At 44.6% G+C, this 21201-nt stretch overlaps 3 protein-coding genes across 3 annotated transcripts; 1 reads left to right on the forward strand and 2 right to left on the reverse strand.

Moving 5' to 3' along the window:
• Nucleotides 1-748: 748 nt before the first annotated feature.
• LOC136506638 (uncharacterized) lies at nt 749-1621 on the forward strand. The gene is made up of 4 exons (XM_066501540.1): nt 749-936; nt 1025-1128; nt 1224-1376; nt 1469-1621. The coding sequence occupies exons 1-4, from the start codon at nt 810-812 to the stop codon at nt 1619-1621; spliced, it is 537 nt and encodes a 178-aa protein (XP_066357637.1). The 5' UTR covers nt 749-809.
• A 281-nt stretch (nt 1622-1902) lies between these two features.
• On the reverse strand, nt 1903-4458 carry LOC136506626 (pectinesterase 31-like). Its single transcript, XM_066501531.1, has 6 exons — nt 4175-4458; nt 3483-3587; nt 3327-3404; nt 2631-2818; nt 2296-2469; nt 1903-2088 (listed from the first exon to the last, which is right to left on the reverse strand). Exons 1-6 carry the CDS (start codon nt 4442-4444, stop codon nt 1917-1919), a joined length of 987 nt encoding a protein of 328 aa, XP_066357628.1. The 5' UTR covers nt 4445-4458; the 3' UTR covers nt 1903-1916.
• A 564-nt stretch (nt 4459-5022) lies between these two features.
• LOC136506615 (pentatricopeptide repeat-containing protein At5g15300-like) lies at nt 5023-6588 on the reverse strand. The gene has a single exon (XM_066501520.1). It carries the CDS (start codon nt 6543-6545, stop codon nt 5025-5027), a length of 1521 nt encoding a protein of 506 aa, XP_066357617.1. The 5' UTR covers nt 6546-6588; the 3' UTR covers nt 5023-5024.
• Between the last annotated feature and the right edge of the window lie 14613 nt (nt 6589-21201).

Below are 21201 nucleotides of genomic sequence, written 5' to 3' on the forward strand. Positions count from 1 at the left end.
TAAAATTTTGATTTAGGATACAAAATAAAACATGTACAACTAAAAAAATAAATTATTAGTTATCTCGTAACAACGTGTTGATATGCTACCTAGTTTTTCCCAAAGGGCAAGCCCAACGGTTGGCTGGTGGCGTGGAGGGGTAAACTGACGCCAACGGCAAGCCAAGCTAAAAAAAACTGGCTAAGGGCACGTTTAGATGGTGAATTTTTTTGATTTTGGTTACTGTAACACTTTTATTTGTATTTTATAATTAGTGTTTAATTATAGACTAATTAGGTTTAAAAGTTTCGTCTCGTGATTTTCTCACCTCACTGTGCAATTAGTTTTTTTTCGTCTATATTTAGTACTCCATACATGTGCCGTAAGATTTGATGTGACATTTTAGGGTGAAAATTTTTAGGAACTAAGAGCCCGTTTGGCACGGCTCCAGACAGCTCCGGCTCCGGCCTGTAATTTCACTGTTCATTCACTGTAGCAAAGGCCGTTTTCTCTCTCCTTCCCTCTCTCTCTCACAGACGGTCACAGCCAGCGGCTTCACCGGCGAAACTCGAAATTTTGGCTCCGCTGGCTCTGCGAACAGTACCCGAGCTACAGTGAGAGAAGGCAGCTGGAGAGAGAACCGGCTCCGGGCTACATTGTTTCTACAGTGTCTTACACGTGGGAGCCGGAGCCGTCCGGATCTGTACCAAACAGGGCTTTGTCGCGGGAGGAAAATACCAAAAAATAATGCCTCGTAACACAAGCGAACAGCAGCTAGCAAGGACAAAACTGCCCGCGCGGCACCTGTTCGACGAATTGCCCCACTGGCCATGGCACTGCTACGCGCCGCGCTAGCCCAGCCGTTCTCGCCGCGCCCCGCGCTCCCGGTCCGCCACCCTCCGACCTCGCTGACAGGATCCGAGCTTAGCCTTGACTTCTCGCTGCCGCCACATCCAGGTGAGCAGAGCCACCACAGACACGCTGTTCTCCGCTCGCTAGCTCGGCGACGCCCGCGCGCGCTCTTATCTCTGTCTGACGCGTGCAGGCGTCGGCGCGCCCCGGCGCGCGTACCCCAGGATCGAGGCGACGGCGAGGCGCGGCGCGCGCACAGAGAGCGCCAAGCTCAGGAACCGTCGGCTGCAGAAGAAGGTACGTTCCGATGCTCCACCTGGGTTTTCGAATTTCAGGATAAGGCCAGCAGGATATAACCAAACCGCCGTTCCTCCGACGCTCGCTGGCTGCAGTTCAACGGCACGGCGACGAAGCCCAGGCTCTCGGTGTTCTGCTCCAACCGGCAGCTCTACGCCGTGCTCGCCGACGACCACAACAAGAAGATCCTCTTCTACGGCAGCACGCTGCAGAAGTCCATCTGCGGCGACCCGCCCTGCGGCACCGTGGTAAGCAGTCATCGTCTTCTCCGTCTGAAATTTGCATTGTGTTCCGGTCGAAATTTTAAGTTCAGCTTGCCTCGCGGGCTCCCCCTGGACAGGAGGCAGCCCGGAGGGTCGGGGAGGAGCTCGTCAGGGCGTGCAACGAGCTGGGCATCTCCGAGGTCTCCTACGACCGCAACGGCTTTGCTCGAGGCGACAAGATGATGGCGTTCGAGGTTCCGGTCTCACAGCACGGATTCCTGCCAAGATAGGCTGGAGTCCCTGCAGTCTGCAGACTGTAGTGTCGCTCCAGAATGGAGGCACCAGGCTTGCACTGACAGTTCACCATAGCAGCTTATTCAGGAGACAAGGAAGTTGGTCCCATTCCATGAGGATTCTGTATTATGTATGATCCATCAGTCCTTGATCAACATGTAGTTCAGATTTCACAACAGTCTAACAAAGACAGTTTCTTCGTACTCCTACTCTATAGACATGATTCCAGTGCATACAGCATACTGCATACTGCTCAGCTCTCGTTACATCCCATTTATAAGCTATTATATGCTACGGTGAAGACGCTGAAACTGGGACTTGAGTTCCCAAACTGTGGACCAACCATGGATTCTCGATATCTGGATCGATGAAAGTTTGTATAAGGAACGGTATAGCTTCATCACCGAACAATTCTTTGCACCAAGGTACCCATTCCGATATGCTGGATCCTGGACCGGAGCACCTGTGAAGAATGCCAATGACAGGTGTCAATACCAATTACTAAACATGCCTATTCAGCACCAAGTCACCTCGTCATGAGTAGCCAAGAAGAGCTTGTAGAAGAGAAAAGGAATGATCAACCAGTAAACATAAAAGGATATCGTCATTTTGAAGTTCAAGTAACACTCGTGTTCAGGAACAATGAGAAACAGAAGGACAAGGCTGAGACCTGTACTCGTAGAAGCAGGCAGTTTGCTCATTCTCAGGTTTGTCCCAATTATGCCACCCAACAGGCTCTATGCAGTGATCCATAAAAGTTTCTGCAAAAACAACCCTCCCGAAGGCCTCCCAGGGCCGACCTAGGTACATGTATGCAGCTTCTCCATTACCAGTAATAACACACCTGGATGGTGCCATGTCATTTGGCACGTAAGCTCGTAGTAAGAAGTAAAAGGAAATGGTAAACACAGTTTGGAAGATTGACTGATAGGCTAACTCTTGTCTCTAATAACCAAGTAGCAGGTTTACTTTAGAAGTGAGAACACTGGAGAGTAGTGAACTCACTTGAAGAATACAAATCCAGTTGCTTCTGAAGAGGATTTGCGGCCATGAGCAGTAATATATCCTGCTGCTTTGCAGTGGATATGGCAATGCTCCAGAAGGGCAGTAGAATCTCCAAAGATAAAATCGTAATTACCTTCAATGTAACAGTTTTTCAAGAGCTGCTTTCCACCATGCAAATGTAAAGTTTCCTGAATGATTTTGCAAGGCAAATTAGAATACCTGAGAGTAAAAAAACAATATAAAACTAAATAATGACAGCTATGTTTATATCTCCATACAACTTGGCACCAAAAGACATCAACCCCCATGAAACATGATATTCTTCTGCACAATAAGCACACTACAGTATTATAATGTGTATTCCACTAAGCTACCACCAGAGGTGACAGACTGACAAGTCAACCTAACAAACCCGGTTAACCAAAGCCCCAAGCTAAAGCTAAATGGTTACACAATTACATATATGTACCTTTCTGCCATTAAATGATGTATTAGACGATTACATTATGAGGCAAATCAAAAGTAGATCCAAAAGATCCAATTTCCAGTAACAGGAAATTCACGTAAGACCATTTTTCTGAAGAAGCAAACATTGAATAAACAGCACAATGTGATGAGGCACCTAGAGCTAGAGTGCAAAAGAGCTAACCCAAAAAAAAAGGAAACCACAAATAATGAGCTGATAGAGCCAAGTACCTGCCACCCGAGAAATCTGCAACCATAGAAGGCACACCTGTTGGCCATCACACGGACTGCTGCTGCTTGCCCAGACATCTATAACACAGCAGTACATATCACTGACTAACCAGATCCACCAGAGGTGCCACATAAACAAGTCTGCTAGGATAATACCTGGGGAGCTGAGTTCTTAAAAATAACATTCTCTGCAATGAAATCATCCCCCTCCACAATAATTGTTGCACTGTTTAGTGTTCCTGTGCCAATCTCTTGTGATGACTGGTAAGAGAACAGATATGGAATATGTGAGGAGTATTCAGAAAATGCAAAAGGAGAAAATAATAATACAAGAACTTTACATGATTGCATCCGATTATGGTGGAGGAACAGCCAGAGTAATTCCAATCAGGCTTATCATTTCGGATACACATTGGTTCAGATTAACAGAACTGAAATACACATTGTTGCTCTTTTAAGAAGATAAATGTCATTGCTAGTGGCTTCCTCTTAATGAACAAGACTTCAAATTTAAGGACATCTAGGAAAAATAATTCACTAATTCGTTACCGGGGTGGGAAAAAGTTATAATACTCAAAAGCCACCAATGTATTGATTCCCATAACAAACAATGAAACTGCTTTCACAAGGGGTAGAATAACCTCAACTTATATTGTACCTGATCAATGCAAAATGCACTCACCTTGACAAACAATATTTTCACATCAAAATGACATCATTGTTACATATCTAACTAATAGCGATCCCTGTTAAGTGAATCTTTACCAGGCACTTGTAATTTCACTAGGGATAGCACATACATGACAGACTATCTATTCAAGCAGGAGGCCAGCCGGAAGTGACACTACCTGAGTATGCTTGATGCGAGTAGTCGTGTTGTCCCAACAGATCACTGTGTCCTTTATTGGGGATCCACACAAGGTGACGAAGTTCTTGGTCTTGGGAATGTGCACTAGCTGCCGATGCACACCAGGACCAATCCTGATGATGGTGCACACTTGGTTGTTCAGTGGAACAGCATCCACGGCATCCTGAACACTTGCAAATGAGACAACTCCATCGTAACCAAAGATTGCTACCTCAGGAGACACAACAAGTAGAACCCCCCTATCCCCCATTGCTCCTTATTTTCTTCCAAGTTTTTTATTGTTCGAATATTTTGTCCAGTACAAATGTTGGAAGGATTTGTTTTTTACGAAGCCTAATCCTTCAAATACTCTATGAAGTCTGATCCTTCAAGGTTCGGTGCTGACAAGGCTCCACACATGACTGCTTTGTATTTTCCTTGTTGATGTGCAGGATACCACATAAATAATACAAGTGATAGCTATAGGCTCTGACCATCTTGCCTAATCCTTCAAATACTCTATGAAGTCTGATCCCTTCAAGGTTCAGTGCCACCAAAGGCTCCATACATGACCGCTTTGTATTTTCCTTGTTGATGTGCAGCAGGATACCACATAAACAATACTAGTGATAGCTATAGACTTGGACTGTCTGTAAGAACTAAGAAGCATTCATAATGACAGGATTTGACTATGGTGCATTTTTGCATTTTTACCTGTCGCCAGATCATTCAGTGTAACCATCACTGAAAGGGGGAACTAATGACCAGTCATCACAACATCAGTAGGAAGGCAGAGACACATGTAACCAACCTTCTCTGGTGTCAAGTGAAAACTGATAGGCCTCGGAGAATTACTGTTGAGGAAGACAGACGGTAGTCGGGCAGCTCCAGCCAGTAGTTTTCTTGGCTCCGGCCTTATTCATGGTCCGTCTAACCTCCATGGCTTCTGCTGTTCGGCCAGCGGCTGTGTACATATCTATGAGCAAAATGTAGTAACCACCCTCATGTGGGTTTAGGATCCTTAGTTTTTGGACTGCCTTCTCTGCCATGTCAATATTGCTGTGCATACGGCATGCACCAAGTAACACACCCCAGACCACATCATTGCTTGGAATCGACATTTGCTCTATCATCTTGTAAGCTTCCTCAAGTTGTCCTGCCCGACTAAGCAAGTCCACCATGCACCCATAGTGCTCCATGGTCAGCTCCACTTTGCCATAATCTCCTCTTTGCATCGCATCAAACACAGTGCGCCCCTCCTCAACACAGCCCTTGTGTGCATACATGGTGAGCACTGCAAGCAGCGTCACCCCATCAGGCTTCACAGAATTGTCATGAGCCAGCATTTGATGAAACAAAGCAATTGTGCTTTCCTCATCACCATGTGATGCATATGCTGAGATAAGTGTATTCCAAGATGCCAAGCTCCTTATTGCCATCCCATCAAACAAAGCACGTGCTTCAGGTAGGCACCCACACTTAGCATACATGTCCATGAGTGCATTGTGGAGTGAAACCATCCACCCAAAACCATTGGAATCAACATAATGACACAGACGCTCCCCAGTCGCAAGGTCCCCAAGTGCAGTGCATGCCGACACCACACTTACCATGGTCACCTCGTCTGGTTGCACTGGCATTGCATCAAACAATGCCAGGGCGTCCTGTGGACGCGAAGCCCTGGCATAGGCAGAGATCATGGCAGTCCAGGAAACAACATCACGGTGTGGCATCTGGTCGAACACCATGCGCGCGGAGTCCAGATGGTTGGTTCTGAGGTGTACCGTAAGTAGCCCCGAGAAGGAGACTACATCCCGGGCGGGCATTTCGTCGAACACCCTGCGGGCGTCGTCGACGGCGGACCGAGACGCGTACGCGTGCAGCAAAGCATTCTGAACATGAGCGTGCTCGCTCCGCGCGCCGAGGCAACCGTGCTTGAACGCCTGAGCGTGGAGGTCAGAAGGCAACCGACCAGGCGAATGGCAGCGGGAGCAAGACTTGAGGACGAAGGTGAAGGTGAAGGCGTCGGGAGCGGCGCCCGCGCGGCGCATCGCGGTGAAGAGCTCGATGCCAGCGCTGGGCAATGAGGAGACAGCGAGGCCGCGAATGAGGGTGTTGTAGAAAAAGGCGAGGTGGGAAGCGGCGGCGGAGATGAACGGGAGGTGGAGAGAGAGGAGCACGGAGGCGTGGCGGAGGTCGCCGGCGGGAGACACCGCGGCGAAGCGGAGGAGCTTGGCGAGCACCGCGACGGCATCGACCGTCGGAAGTATGTGGCGGCGACGGAGGAGAGCGGCATGGAGGAGCCGGAGGTCGCGCTTCGTGGAGCACCGACCTGAGCAGGCAAGTAAATCTGCCGGTGAGATCGACGGCATCGCCGAAGCTGGCTGCGCGCCATCCCTTTGCCGTGGAGTCCGTTCTTTAAGGACTGCAAATGGGCAATGTTACCCGGCGAAATTTGGTTTCTAGAAAATGGAACGATCGTTTTTTAAATAAAAAAATCAACTTCCTCCTTTTAAATTATAAAGTCGCTTTGATTTTTTTTTCTTGGTACATCTATTTTACCATGTGCATTCTATCTAGATGCATAGTAAAATAGATCTACTAAAAAATCAAAACAAATTATAATTTGAAACAGAAGAAGTAGTAACCAAAACATTTCGGTTATGAGTTATTTTAGTTGAATCTATCTCTATTTTAAATAATAATAATTAATAACAAAATAATAGCAATATCCGTATAGTACTAACACAAGTACATAGAAATTCAAATATGAGATCACACAGACATAATCTTACAAAATGCAAGTAAGTGAAGTATAATTCGTATATTTTGGTTCTTCCATTAATTCGGTCAACTGACAGTAGGAACCAAACTTTATTAGGTTTTTCGGTTCTTTGATATAGGGAACCAAGAAAGAAACCGTTCTTCGGTTTCGGTTACGGTCCAACCCTATCTACGAATACAGGTAGCGTAACTGACGAATATGATACAAATTTTAGGGTTAAATGCATCGTATGTCCACAAACCTATTAAAAGATGATGAATAGATCACACCTTGAAAATACATATCTAACATACTATCTAGATATTTTGTTCACTCTAGATCTGCCATGCTGCCCTGTAAGCTGATGTAGGCCGACATGACGTGTCCAACGTGGCTGAACCCCACTTACGTGGTCGGCGTGTGACGATCGCGGGGCCTTACACACGCCACATCAGTCCAAATCATCTCAGAGAGCAATATAGATCTGCAATGAACGAAATATCAATATTAGTGTGCCAAAAATGTAATTTAAAAGTTTATAAACTAATCTAGCATCCCTAACAAGTTCGTGCATTTAACTCGAAATTCTATGTGTAGGTGTAAGTATGGGTACAAGATTCCATCACTTCTTATGTTACTATACTGAAAATAAGTTTCTTGCTTTCGGTCTTTTTGGTTTTTCGTTTTTCTTTATTTTTGTTTTACACACCTTTTTAAATACCGGCACAATCCAAATCTGAGACCACGTTCTTTATTGTTTAAGTCTAAAGTTTAATTCTTTTTTATGAAGGTAGTACAAGTCAAAATTAATTATAGTAATAAGTTCTTCCAGTTTATAAATCTATATATGCAAATGCTATGATTGAATTCCATTGTGCATTATTTTGAGCCGCTAAGGGCGTGTTTGGGACTGCTCCACGAATCTTGCTCCACAAACTCTACAATGGAGCAGCTTCACAAAAAAAACTGGAGTTCATGGAGCACCTCTTTAGGTGCTCTCATAACTCCACCAATTTTCCTCGATCAGAGTGCATGGAGCTCAAACCGTTTGGCTAAAAAACGTGGAATAGAGCTAAAAACATGGAGCGAAACAGTCCAAAACACCCCCTAATTTTAGATGTAACTCCCTCTCTGGCGCGAGCAGCTCCCACGAAGACTTATGAGCTACAGTAGCTCTTAGCATTTTATTTTATATTTTAATAGAAGAGAGAAAAATTTGCTCTTATCAATGGCTAGTCATATGCACCCATTTTAAGATCATTTGAGTTATGTGGACCTACACCCTGTTCGCTTAGGTTTGTTGGGCTTATAAGCCGTACTTTTTTAGTCAACGAGCAGTATTTTCCTCTCACACCAAATCAGTGTCACATCCAATTTTAAGGATAAAATTGAATGCACTAATCTCATGTGTGCCCAGAGATCAGTCACACACATAAGCTGACAAATTACATAAAGTATCATCACGGTGTTTCTTACATCACGATTAATACCATCACATAGTCTTATACAACACAGCGGAAAATAAAAGATAACTCTCTCATGGTAGCTCCAACACAGGGACGGTCAACTGGTTGACCACAAGCCTAATAGTCCTCAGAAAACTCCTCGTACACGTTGTCATCTGTTACCCATCCGGGATTTTTATCCAAATATTGAAAGTAACAAGCGTAAGTACTTCCCATACTTAACAAGTTAACATGGGGTTATGAAAGCTCAAAAAGGATGACATTGGTTTACTGCAGTTAGCACTTTTAGTAGGTCAAGATTTTATCATCAACTATTATCAAGTCATGCTTAAGCACCCATTTAAACCCACATAATCAGATATCTGAATTATTTAGATCATATTATCATTGTATAACATCATAAATGAATAACAATAAGTAACCAGTTATTCTGTGAGTTTTCCGAGCCGCTCGTGACCGTGAGCACGGCTGTTATAACAATTTTTAACCCTCTGCAGAGGTTGTGCACATTCACCGCGAGTCGTGATTTCCATATGCCTGGGTTAATTACTCCCATATCACTGCCAAGGTGAGCGGGCATGGTACACTATGAAGCCATTTCATAGGTTTCTCTAATAAGTTATGGCTGCTAGGTTTCCTCGGTAGACAGATGTAGGAACCCCCTTTTCTATGGCACAAATCCTTCGCGGCTATACACATAAGAACAGGGGCAGTCCTATACCCAACGTGGCAAGCCCCTTTTGCGCCATAAAGGTAACCTCTAACAAGCTAGAAAAGGTCCTATTACTGAGCTAAAATCAGAGCCATGTGACCCTCACGGTTGCACTATCAGTCCCAGCTTTTGCCGATAGATAAGTCCTTATGGAGGGCCGAGAGCATCATGATCGAAAGTCATTTGCTCCTTCGCCCTATAATTCAGTTGTTTAAAAGTCAATTTTACCTTTTCGTTCCATAGAACCATTATTTCATTATGTGGATCATGTATAGTTACTTTGAGCGCTAGCAAACTACCCATATGCATATAACCCATAGGAGAACAAGGAACAAGATAATCAATCACTAGGATGTCCTTACAGGTATCAAAACTAGACACATGCAAATGAGTAATTAATAAATGTGAATAGGCATCAAGGTAGATCCCATGCTATACTTGCCTTGGTTAGCAAACTCCTGCTGGTCCTGTTGGTCGTCGAAGAACTCTTGGTCTCCAACGTTATCCTCACCGTCTGAACGCAACCAACACGGCAACATACAACATTCCAAAGGTATTTATGCAAAGCAAACAATCCTATAATTACAACAACACACCAGCAGTATAGAAAACACGATAAAATGTTTATGAAAAAAAATCTATGTCTCGCTACGATCACGTCAACGCGAAGTTCATGAAAATTAGAGCTAAAACGCGAAAGTTATGATTTAAACACGATTTCCTATAGCAAATTAATTAAGTAAACCTAACCATGAAATTTAAAAGTTGCAAACATGATTAACAGTGGTACTAACACGTAGATTATGCAATTATGAAACTAAAGCAATTTGAATCGGGCGATTCGGAGCTAAAACGAAGTTTTTATGAGCAAAACAAATCCAGTGGCATTTCTGTAAATAGGATGAACTATTTTCGAATTTAAATAAATCAATTTCAGAATAATTTAAACAACCGAGGACTGTGGGTTCTAAATCATAAAACCTGGGGGTCTCTTTAGCAAAAGGACCCACGAAGGGGTATCGGCCACTCTGGGCCGTTGGATTTGAAATGAACGGCTCAGAATAGATGGGAGGGAGAGAGAAAAGAGGTCGGCGGTCGGGAACAGTGCTTCCGGCGGCGGAGCACCATGGCCGACGGCAAGGACTCACCGGCGCGATTGGTACGGGGGCTACGGGCCACGGTTTGCCCATCTGAGAGCACTAGGGGAGAGAGAGAGGGGAGCAAGGGGGTCTCACCGTGGGAAAAATGGAGGCGGAGGCAGCTCGGGGACGGCGGACCATGCGAAGGGGCGAATGGCAGACCTTGGCTCGTCTATGCGGCAGTTTTCGGCTTTCGCAGCGCTCGGCGAGAGTGAAACTGGAGTGGGGAGGCAGTAGGGAGGACGGCGGAGGGTTTCGGCTCCCTTTTGTAGAGGCCGGGCGCGGGGGGGGAGGACGCTCCCACGTCCGAAGTGAGCCCAGCGGCGGTTGCTGCTTGACTGGCTTGATCGGGTGCGGGGCACGGAGGTGGGGGACGGCGCCGATAGGCGGGCCCGGGCAGTCAGCGGTAGAGCAGGAGGGGAAAGGGGCGCGGCAGCGGCGGTTGATAGCCCACCCGAGTGGGCCGGCCCAGGAAGGAAAACGGGAAAGGGAAGCGGGAGGAGGCGAGCGGGCCGGGGAAGCAGGCCGTCGCGGTGAGCAAGGAAGAAGGGCGGGCTGGGCTGGCGCGGAGGAGTTGGGCCAGCAGCCAACTTGGCCAGCGAGAGGGAGAAGCCGAGTGGGCCAAAAGCAAGGGAAAGAAAAGAAAAAGGAAATTTATTTCTTTTCAATTTTTCCAAAGCAATTCAAAATACAATTGCAACTCAATTCGAAATCCGACTTCAAATCAAGCAATACAAAATATTGTGCAACAGCATGAATGCACACTCATTGTTGTTGACCTTATATTTGGTTTTATTCTTAATAAAATTATTATTTCCTAAATTCAAATTCCCACAAATTATAGAATTAATCACTTTCTCCTATTTCCAAAAATATGCAAAATTTAGGGTGTTACAATTCTACCCCCCTTAAGATGAATCTCGTCCTCGAGATTCGGATGATTGCTTACTCAAACAGTTGGGGATAAGACTTTCGCAAATCCTCCTCTTTCCCAAGTATCCTCATCCTTTGTATACCGATCCCACTGTACCTTGCACATTTTTATAACTCGACTCCTTCTAACTCTTTCTACCATCTGTAAGATCTTTATCGGATACTCTTCATAAGTGAGATCTTCCTTAACAGCAAGTTCTTCTAAAGGAATCTGCTCTTCTGGTACTCACAAACACTTCTTTAATTGAGAAACATGAAACACATCGTGCACACCTGACAAACTCTTAGGCAGTTCCAATTGATAGGCTACTTCTCTACGTCTCTCTACGATCTTAAAAGGTCCAATGTACCTCAGTGCCAACTTTCCCTTCATATTGAATCTTTTCACACTTTTCATTGGTGACACCTTTAAGTATATATAATCTCCAACTTCGAAAGTCAGCTCTCTTCTACGAGTATCAGCGTAACTCTTCTGTCGGGACTGAGCCACTCTCAAGTTGTCTATAATCATTCTCATTTGTTCTTCTGCGTCTCTAAGGACATCGGGTCCAAACACTTGAGTTCACCAGCCTGATTCTAGAATAAAGGCGTTCTACATTTATGTCCATGCAGCGCCTCAAAAGGTGCCATCTTAAGACTCTTCTGGTAACTGTTGTTGTACGAGAACTTAGCATATGGTAAACTCTTGTCCCAACTAGTACCATACTGCAGTGCACAAGCTCTCAACATATCTTCCAAAATCTGGTTGATCCTTTCAGTCTGTCCATTAGTTTATAGGTGGTAAGCAGAACTGAAATTCAACTTTATCCCCAAAGATCTATGTACTTTCTGCCAGAATTGTGATATAAACTGAGTGCCTCTATCCAACACAATTTTCTTGGGAACACCATATAAGCACACTATCCTTTCCATGTACAACTCTGCTAGCCTTGCACCTGTATAGGTAGTCTTGACTGGTAAAAAGTGAGCAACCTTGGTGAGTCGATCCACTATTACCCATATTGAATCATAACCTCTTTGAGTACGGGGCAAACCTACGATAAAATCCATACCAACTTCTTCCTATTTCCATTCAGGAATCTTCATTGGTTGTAGCAACCCTATAGGTCTTTGATGCTCAGCTTTCACCCTTTGACAAGTGTCACACAAAGCCACATACCCTGCCACATCTCTCTTCAAACCATACCACCAATACTTCTCTTTAAGATCCAAATACATCTTGGTACTTCCGGGATGTATAGAATAAGCAGACTCATGTGCCTCTTGCAGAATTGCATCACGGATAGCCTTTACTTCAGGTACACATATCCTTTTCCCAAACCAAAGAGTACCATTCTCATCCATCTTGAATTCTGGTGCCTTTCCAAGCACTACATTCTCCGCTATCTCTTTAAGTTTTTCATACTCCACTTGACCTTTGCGTATCTCTTGCTCCAATGTAGCCTCTATCACCAATTCCATTGCATTAGTGACAAAACTCAAGTTGAGATACTCCATTTCAGCACACAACTCTGCTGGCATCAATGTCAACCGAAGTCCATTGGCATAACTCTTCCTGCTAAGTGCATCAGCTATGAGATTTGCTTTTTCTAGATGATAATGCACTTCCAAATCATAGTCTTTGATCAATTATAACCAACGATGTTGTCTCAGATTCAGATCTGATTAGGTAAAGATATACTTCAAACTCTTGTGATCTGTATAGATATCACTCTTATGCCCAATTAGATAATGTCTTTAGATTTTCAAAGCATGAACCACAGCTGTCAATTCTAAGTCATGAGTAGGGTAATTCAACTCATGCTTCCTCAATTATCTAGATGCATATGCCACCACTCTTCCTTCTTGCATAAGCACACATCCAAGGCCCAAACGAGATGCATCACAATATATAGAGAAGTTCTTGCTTAAATCAGGCAAAATCAATACTGGAGCTGTAGTCAATCTCTTCTTTAGCTCATCAAAGTTTGTCTGGCATTTATCAGACCATACAAATTTAGCATTATTTTCCAATAGAGCTGTCATAGGCTTAGCAAGCTTGGAAAAACCTTCAATGAACCTTCTGTAGTATCCAACCAATCCCAAAAAGCTACGAATCTCACTTACATTGGTTGGTGGTTTCTAATTCAATACATCTTGCACTTTACCTGGATCCACTGTTATTCCACCATTGGAGACAACATGACCCAAAAAAGAGACCTCCTTCAACCAAAACTCACACTTGCTCCGCTTAGCGTACAACTTATGTTCTCTAAGCTTTTGCAAGACAAACCTTATATGTTCAGCATGTTCTTCTTCAGTCTTAGAGAATATCAGTATGTCATCAATGAATACCACCACAAATTTATCAAGAAACTCCATGAACACCTTATTTATCAGATACATAAAGTATGCAGGTGCATTGGTCAATCCAAAAGACATAACGGTATATTCATATAAGTCATACCATGTAGTGAATGCTGTCTTGGGTATGTCCGAGTTTCGAATCTTTAGCTGATGGTAACCTGAGCGGAGATCAATCTTGGAGAACACATAGACTCCTCTCAACTGATTAAACAAATCATCAATCCTAGGCAAAGGGTATTTATTCTTGATTGTAACCTCATTAAGTGAACGATAATCCACACACATATCCGTTGGCTACCATCCTTCTTATCCACAAAGATCACAGGTGCTTCCCATGGGGAAGAACTGGGGCGTATGAAACCTTTTTCTTGCAACTCTTTTAGTTATTTCTTAAGCTCTTCTAATTCATTAACCCCTATTCTATATGGACGTTTAGCTATTGGTGCAGTTCCAGGTAATAATTTAATAATGAATTCAATGTCACGGTCAGGTGGCATACCTAGCAAGTCATCGGGGAAGACATCCGGGAACTCCTCCACAACACGACCTTGTTTATTAGCATCACCATCCAGCTAGTTCACAGTGACTGTTGGCTGAGCTTGTACTACCACTTCTACACAGATTCTATCTCTATTGGATGATGTCACATCAACAGATTTCTCCTGACACTGAATCACTGTCCAGTGTTGTTTCATCTAATCCATTCCTAGAATAAGATCAATTTCTGCTGTTCTCAACACAATAGGTTTCACTTTAAAGTCTACCCCTCTTAAGGAAATACTAGTTGAGGGACTCCAATAAGAAGCTGGCATGCTACCTCCCGGTGAATTTACTAGTATGGGGTTTTTCATGGCACATAAAGGTATGCTATGCATTCTAACAAAAGCTCGGGAAATAAAAGAATACGAAGCACCGGAATCAAAAAGTATTATAGCAGAGATAGAGTTAACACTGAACGTACCCAACATGACCTTAGGCATCTCCTGAGCTGCATTAGATGACACATAGTTCACTTTAGCAGTGTGAGGTGGTCGGGCGTTGAACTTCAGATTGCCATTCTGGTTCTGAGGAGCTTGCCGGTTCTGCTTCTTTGGACACTGATGAGCATAATGACCTACTTCTCCACAGTGGTAGCATGCGTTGGGGTTATTGGGTGCACCACTCTTCACAGGAGTATTGTTGGGCATTCCCTAGTGTGATGCTAGATTGTCGGTCTGTTGCTGGGGGCGCTGATTACCAAACTGTTGCTGGTACTGAGGGCGTTGCTGGAACTGATTATGCTGAGGGTATTGACCATGGTTTCCCTAGTTAGATGGTCCTTGATTCCTCTGTTGAAAACCCTACTGGGGATAGGCATGCGGGTGGGTGTTGCTTCTAGAAGCTTGCCCTTGAAGCCCCCTCTTCTTGGCTTCCATCTCTTTGCGCTTATCATCAATCACAATAGCGCGGTTCACCAAGGACTGAAAGTTAGGGTAGGTGTTGGACATCAGCTGGAGCTATTGTCCATCATAAAGTCCCTTAAGGAAATGGCGTTGCTTCTCCTTATCATCAGCTACATCATTTGGAGCATAGCATGATAGTTGAGCAAACTTATCACGATACTCCACCATAGACATGGATCCTTGCTTTAGTGACCTAAATTCCTCTTGCTTCAATTCCACTAGTCCATCGAGGATATGATATGACCAGAAATTATCCTTGAATTCCCACTAGGTGACAGCAGGAGCATCATTGGGGCATCCATACTAGAAAGAATCCCACCAATCCTGAGCTGCTCCCTGGAGTTGACCAGAAGCATACAGCACCTTCTCAAGATCATTGCATTGTGCTATGTTAAGTTGTTTTTCCACAGTATGCAACCAATCATCTACTTCCAAGGGATCTAAGGCATGAGTGAACACCGGAGGGCGACCCTTCATAAATTCTCCACGCTTGTCTCTAACCTGAACATGTGGTGGTCCTCTTGCAGGTTTATTATCCAAGCGTTGCATTATGGCTTGCATCAATTGCGCTTGCATTCCCATCAATTGTTCTATAGTCACTGGTGGCGGTGGTGGTGGATTTATGAGAGCATCACGTCCACGACCATGGCCTCTGCCTCTTCCTCCTCTTGCGGCCATCTTCTTTCCAAGAAATACGCAAAATTTTAAAGATTTTCAAATTATAGAGAACTTATAAAAGATAAGGAACAATGCTGAGAATTTTCTAGACAAGATTCAAATACAGCAGTTCGGTAAATCTGTCATAACTTAAGTTTCAGAGATCCAACAGAGGTGTACTAAGAATGGTTAGAAAGCTTAGGACATCATCTACAACTTTTGTTTAGATTACTTTTATATATTCTAGTATATACATGGTCAAAAACAGTGCTAAACCAAATATGTTCTGGGTTCCAGTCTGCGTAGGAACATCAACTTGTGACAGCTAGATCTCACAAACCTGAATAGATACTGATGTGATTCTAGAGACATTTGAAAGATACAGAAGTCTAGATATCTCCACAAAAATTTCAGAATTTTTGGTAGCCCAGATTTCGAGATACAAGATAAAGAACACAGACTGCTCCAGAAAACAGCACAGCAGAGATAAGATAAAGCAAACCCATCTGCATTAAGACTTCATCTAAACTTAAGGTTCAATCCTATGGAATTTGTGGACATGCCCACAAACCTCTAGCAATCAAATAAACTCCAAATCATCCAAGTTCACAATTAAAAACATCCAATCACTAAAGTTCACAAAGACGAAACAAGATTAGACATGACACACGAACTAACAACGTAGCAACTTTAAACAAGGAACCTAACACCTATGGGGCGATGTCAATCATGGTGAATGACCGGTGCTTCTTCTTGTAGATCGGTGGCAGCCCAAGTTGAGCATGCAGTTCATCAACTTGCTTCTAGAGATGCCTCTCGGCCCTCTGTGATGCATGTAGCTCTCCCTTGACCTCTTCATCTACCCCCTGCATGGCGTGGACATGTTGCACAGTTGCTTCTAGAGTTGGATCACTTTCTGGTGGTGCCAGGACCTGCCAATTACCCTCATGATCATTGCAAGGAAGGAACCTAAAATGATCCTCCTTCATGGCCTCAAAACGACGACCATGGTAGTAGATGTAGGCGTCCTGCGCTGCATCTTCCATGCCATCCAATGCGTGAGGCCATCTGGCAGTGGCACGATGGACAGTCTCCACCTCATGTCCATTCTTTATGTCATTCCAGGCGGTGACAACCAGCTCTACCTTCCAAAAGGTTGCCTCCAAAAGATGCTGGTACTCTGCACAGTGATAGTTGATGGAGGCGTGCAGATCAGGATAGTAGTCATCCAACACATGAGTAAGGAGGGTGTGGTAGTAGGCCGTCTCCGGGGCTAGCTTGAAGCAGTATTTGTACTTCTAGCCTATCTCCTCATCCACCATAGGGACAGCTGGGGATGGCACAGGTGTAGGTGAAGTAGCTAATGACTCCACTGGGGTAGCTACAGCAGCATAGACAGGTGCAACAGCTAGAGTAGGAGCAGGTGCAGGTGTCGGGGTAGCCATCCACTCCTCATCTTCCTCAATCAAGGGTTCCACCTCATCATTGGAGATGATCACAATCTACTTCTCCGCTTGTGGAGAACGGGGGGTGAACATAGCATGGTAGCCTACAGTGCTAAGGCGGGCGATCTTCGGGTTACGAGACATCTATAGATTTAGAGTAAGATAGAATTAGAATAAAAATTTTATATAATAGATTAAGATATGAATAGCATAAATACTTTAATAAAATAACAAGAATGAGACATTAAGCAGGAAACCAGTGGAGCAAAGATGTTAAACGACCATTTCTAACTAGGCTTGCGTCCTACAGTCAACACGGGCTCCGATACCAATTTGTCACACCAAATTTTAAGGATAAAATTGAATGCACTAATCTCATGTGTGCCCAGAGATCAGTCACACACATAAGCTAATAAATTACATAAAGTATCATCACGGTGTTTCTTACATCATGATTAATATCATCACATAGTCTTATACAATACAATGGAAAATAAAAGATAACTCTCTTGTGGTAGGTCCAACACAGGGACGGTCAACTAGTTGACCACAAGCCTAATAGTCCTCAAGAAACTCCTCATACACGTTGTCATCTGTTACCCATCTGGGATTTTTATCCAAATATTGGAAGTAAACAAGCGTAAGCACTTCTCGTACTTAACAAGTTAACATGGGGTTATGAAAGCTCAAAAAGGATGACACTGGTTTACTGCAGTTAGCACTTTTAGTAGGTCAAGATTTCATCATCAACTATTATCAAGTCATGCTTAAGCTTCCATTTAAACCCACATAATCAGATATCTGAATCATTTAGATCATATTATCATCGTATAACATCATAAATGAACAACAATAAGTAACCAGTTATTCTGTGAGTTTTCTGGGCCGTTGGGTTTGAAATGAACGGCTCGGAATAGATGGGAGGGAGAGAGAAAAGAGGCCGGCGGCTGGGAACAGTGCTTCCAGCGGCGAAGCACCATGGCCGGCGGCAAGGACTCGCCGGCACGATCGGTACGGGGGCTACGAGCCATGGTTTGCCCATCTGAGAGCACCAGGGGAGAGAGAGGGGAGCAAGGGGGTCTCACCGTGGGAAAACAGAGGTGGAGGCGGCTCGGGGACGGCGGACCACGCGAAGGGGCGGATGGCGAACCTTGGCTCTTCTGTGCGGCGGTTTTCGGCTTCCATAGCGCTCGGTGAGTGCGAAACTAGAGCGGGGAGGCAGCAGGGAGGATGACGGAGGGTCTCGGCTCCCTTTTGTAGAGGCTGGGCATGGGGGGAAAGGACGCTCCCACATCCAAAGTGAGCATGGCGACGGTTGCTGCTTGATCGGCTTGACCGAACACGGGGCGCGGAGGTGGGGGACGGCACCGACAGGTGGGCCCGGGCAGTCAGCGGTAGAGCAGGAGGGGAAAGGGGCGTGGCAGCGGCGGTTGACAGCCCGCCCGAGTGGGCTGGCCCAGGAAGGAAAACGAGGAAGGGAAGCGGGAGGAGGCGAGCGGGCTGGGGAAGCAGGCCATCGCGGTGAGCAAGGAAGAAGGCCGGCTGGGCTGGCGCGGAGGAGTTGGGCCAGCAGCCAACTTGGCCAGCGGGAGGGAGAAGCCGAGTGGGCCAAAAGCAAGGGAAAGAAAAGAAAAAGTAAATTTATTTCTTTTCAATTTTTCCAAAGCAATTCAAAATACAATTTCAACTCAATTCGAAATCCGACTTCAAATCAAGCAATACAAAATATTGTGCAACAGCATGAATGGACACTCATTGTTGTTGACCTTATATTTGGTTTTATTCTTAATAAAAATATTATTTCCTAAATTCAAATTCCCACAAATTGTAGAATTAATCACTTTCTCCTATTTCCAAAAATATGCAAAATTTAGGGTGTTACAATCAGCCAATAGTACTTTCAACCATGGTTTATCAGCCTAACAAGCCCAAGCGAACAGAACGCTAATTATACTATGATACTGCTAAAATTTAACACTATTGAAAATTTGTCTTAGAGCTAGTAACTGGCTATTACGGTTGCGAATGCCCTAAAGGTATCTTTTGTGAGTCTGCTTCTCCTTATGCCTGCCATATTGTGCTGACACAGGTTTAAGATCACTTTGCATAGGGACCATGGAATTTTAAAATGTCTCCTTGCCGGTGGTCACTGGTCACCTATGGTCTCCCCCTACTACTCGTAGGAAAGCCAAAACAAACACCGAGGCGAGAGAACAGAAGCCAAGCGTAAACAGCCGCTAGGGACGCGTCCAGTCCCCACTCTCGCGGCCACGGGCATGGCCTCACCGAGATAATTGGAATTTTGCCATTACGAAATGTGGACTTCGCTCTTTTGCCATCCTATAAAAGGGATTTGCTCGTTTGTCACTATGAAACTGGACACACTCGCTAGAATGTCCTTTTCTATATTTTGTTGCCATTTTTTTTTCGCTACCTCTTTTCTTTCCCGTTTTGCCCCTGAGCCTTATCTCTTCACGGGAGTTCACGGAGAGCCCTGGCCGGGAGACGACCTCTACTGGCTCAACTCTAGGTCCACCCACGGCCGCCGCCGCCGCCGCAACTCTAGGTTCTCGACAGCTCTCTTCCACCCACAGTCGCCGCCGCCGCAACTCTAGGCGGGCGCCGCCGCCACCCCAACACGTCTACGCTAGCCCGTCGGCGCCACCATGAGCAGGTCCCTGCTCTCCCCGTTGTTGGATCTACGGTAGCTGGTCCTACCCGTCCGGGTGCTCTTCCCTAGGCCACCGCCACACACGCTAGGCTATGGGTGAGGGTTCGTCTAGTTCATCGTTCATCCCAACAGCTGTCATTTCTCTGTATCCACTTGGCCCTAGTGGGATCCCTCTGATTCCATGCCCAGAATGTGGTGATAAAGTAGTGGAATGCAAATCCTGAAAGAACAACGGCAGAATTTTCTTCAAATGTGTAGACTACAATGAATTTGTGAGTATATATTGCTCTATTGTTTATTGTCATATACAACTGGATGAACTAGGTACTGTGTCAAGATTTGGATAAATAAACGGTGTTATGTATTATCATTTCCACAGGCAGTGAAGAAATGTCCATTCTTTAGGTGGTTGGAAGAGTACAAGAAAGTAGTCGCAAAGAAGCTTAAAGAAGATTTGCTAGCTGCAGTGCCATTAGAAGTTCATGGTGAAACTAAATGTCAAGAAAAAATGAAGTTTAAAAGTAGGATTTTTGATGAAGATAGGATCTATCTCAAGATGGACAAGCTTATCGATCTGGTCCAGCTGTTGGTGGTGCTCTGTTTAGTCATGACTGTCATAGTTCTTTTAGGTGTGGTAGTGCTTATTAACAAGTGAAGCAAGATTGTGTTCTAGAACTGTGTTATATCAGTACTGGTGGTGGTCTGTTTAGTAACTGAAATGTAGAAAAGTCATGGAATGAAGATGTTTTCATGGTTTTGTGCAGGTGCTTACACCAAGACTTTTGGATAGAATTTTGCTTGTGATTGATGAATTTTCTTTATTGTTTGATTGTAATTTTATATCCTCCCTTGCCCTTGAATCTGAGGCTGCTATGTGTAAACGGGGTTGGATGTATGGCCAACTCTATTTCTATGAAATTTTTTGGAGCTGGTCGCTTGGCTCCAGAAATTTTTAGTGCTGGAGGTGGAGTTGGTCACGAAGCTACATGTGTAGATCAATGGCCAGCCTTTTTCTGATATTGTACAGTGCCCCCCACTTTAGTTGCCGCCTCCACCACCTTGCCTAGATGCTTTGGCGAGATGGGGGCTTGGTAAACTGTAGGTCCATTGTCTGGTAGGGAGATCCGAGCTTTTAACAGTGATAAATGGCTATTTTGCAATTTGGACTTTACAGGTCTCTTTGGCTTATTGCCTTGAACTCAACTATCTTTCTGGCTGTTCTTTTTTGGAGTTGGATAGCCTTTCTGCATATTTGTCTGTTGGGATGGCATTGACAAGTATGCCTGCTCATCCCTCTTTCTTCTCCATCTACAGCTTCAACACTATATTCCATCCATTTTATAGCCTTGTCTATCCTCAGAGATACGAGCAATCAGATTTAGATATGAACGCAATGCAAAACCTTCTAGCTAACATTCCAGAATTTGGACAGAATTTCAATTGAATTTGGACA

This window comes from Miscanthus floridulus, chromosome 1 (assembly GCF_019320115.1).
Source record: "Miscanthus floridulus cultivar M001 chromosome 1, ASM1932011v1, whole genome shotgun sequence".
In the NCBI taxonomy this organism is placed as follows: domain Eukaryota; kingdom Viridiplantae; phylum Streptophyta; class Magnoliopsida; order Poales; family Poaceae; genus Miscanthus; species Miscanthus floridulus.

Bases quoted from the DNA above. Each gene is read 5' to 3' on its own strand.
- LOC136506615 (XM_066501520.1), bottom strand. From the start codon at position 6,545: ATGCCGTCGATCTCACCGGCAGATTTACTTGCCTGCTCAGGTCGGTGC.
- LOC136506626 (XM_066501531.1), bottom strand. From the start codon at position 4,444: ATGGGGGATAGGGGGGTTCTACTTGTTGTGTCTCCTGAGGTAGCAATC. The intron at 3,588-4,174 runs GTAGTGTCACTT...TTCTCTTACCAG, and splicing joins CTCGCATCAAGCATACTCAG to TCATCACAAGAGATTGGCAC. The intron at 3,405-3,482 runs GTATTATCCTAG...GCTGTGTTATAG, and splicing joins TTAAGAACTCAGCTCCCCAG to ATGTCTGGGCAAGCAGCAGC.
- LOC136506638 (XM_066501540.1), top strand. From the start codon at position 810: ATGGCACTGCTACGCGCCGCGCTAGCCCAGCCGTTCTCGCCGCGCCCC. The intron at 1,129-1,223 runs GTACGTTCCGAT...CGCTGGCTGCAG, and splicing joins ACCGTCGGCTGCAGAAGAAG to TTCAACGGCACGGCGACGAA. The intron at 1,377-1,468 runs GTAAGCAGTCAT...CCCCCTGGACAG, and splicing joins ACCCGCCCTGCGGCACCGTG to GAGGCAGCCCGGAGGGTCGG.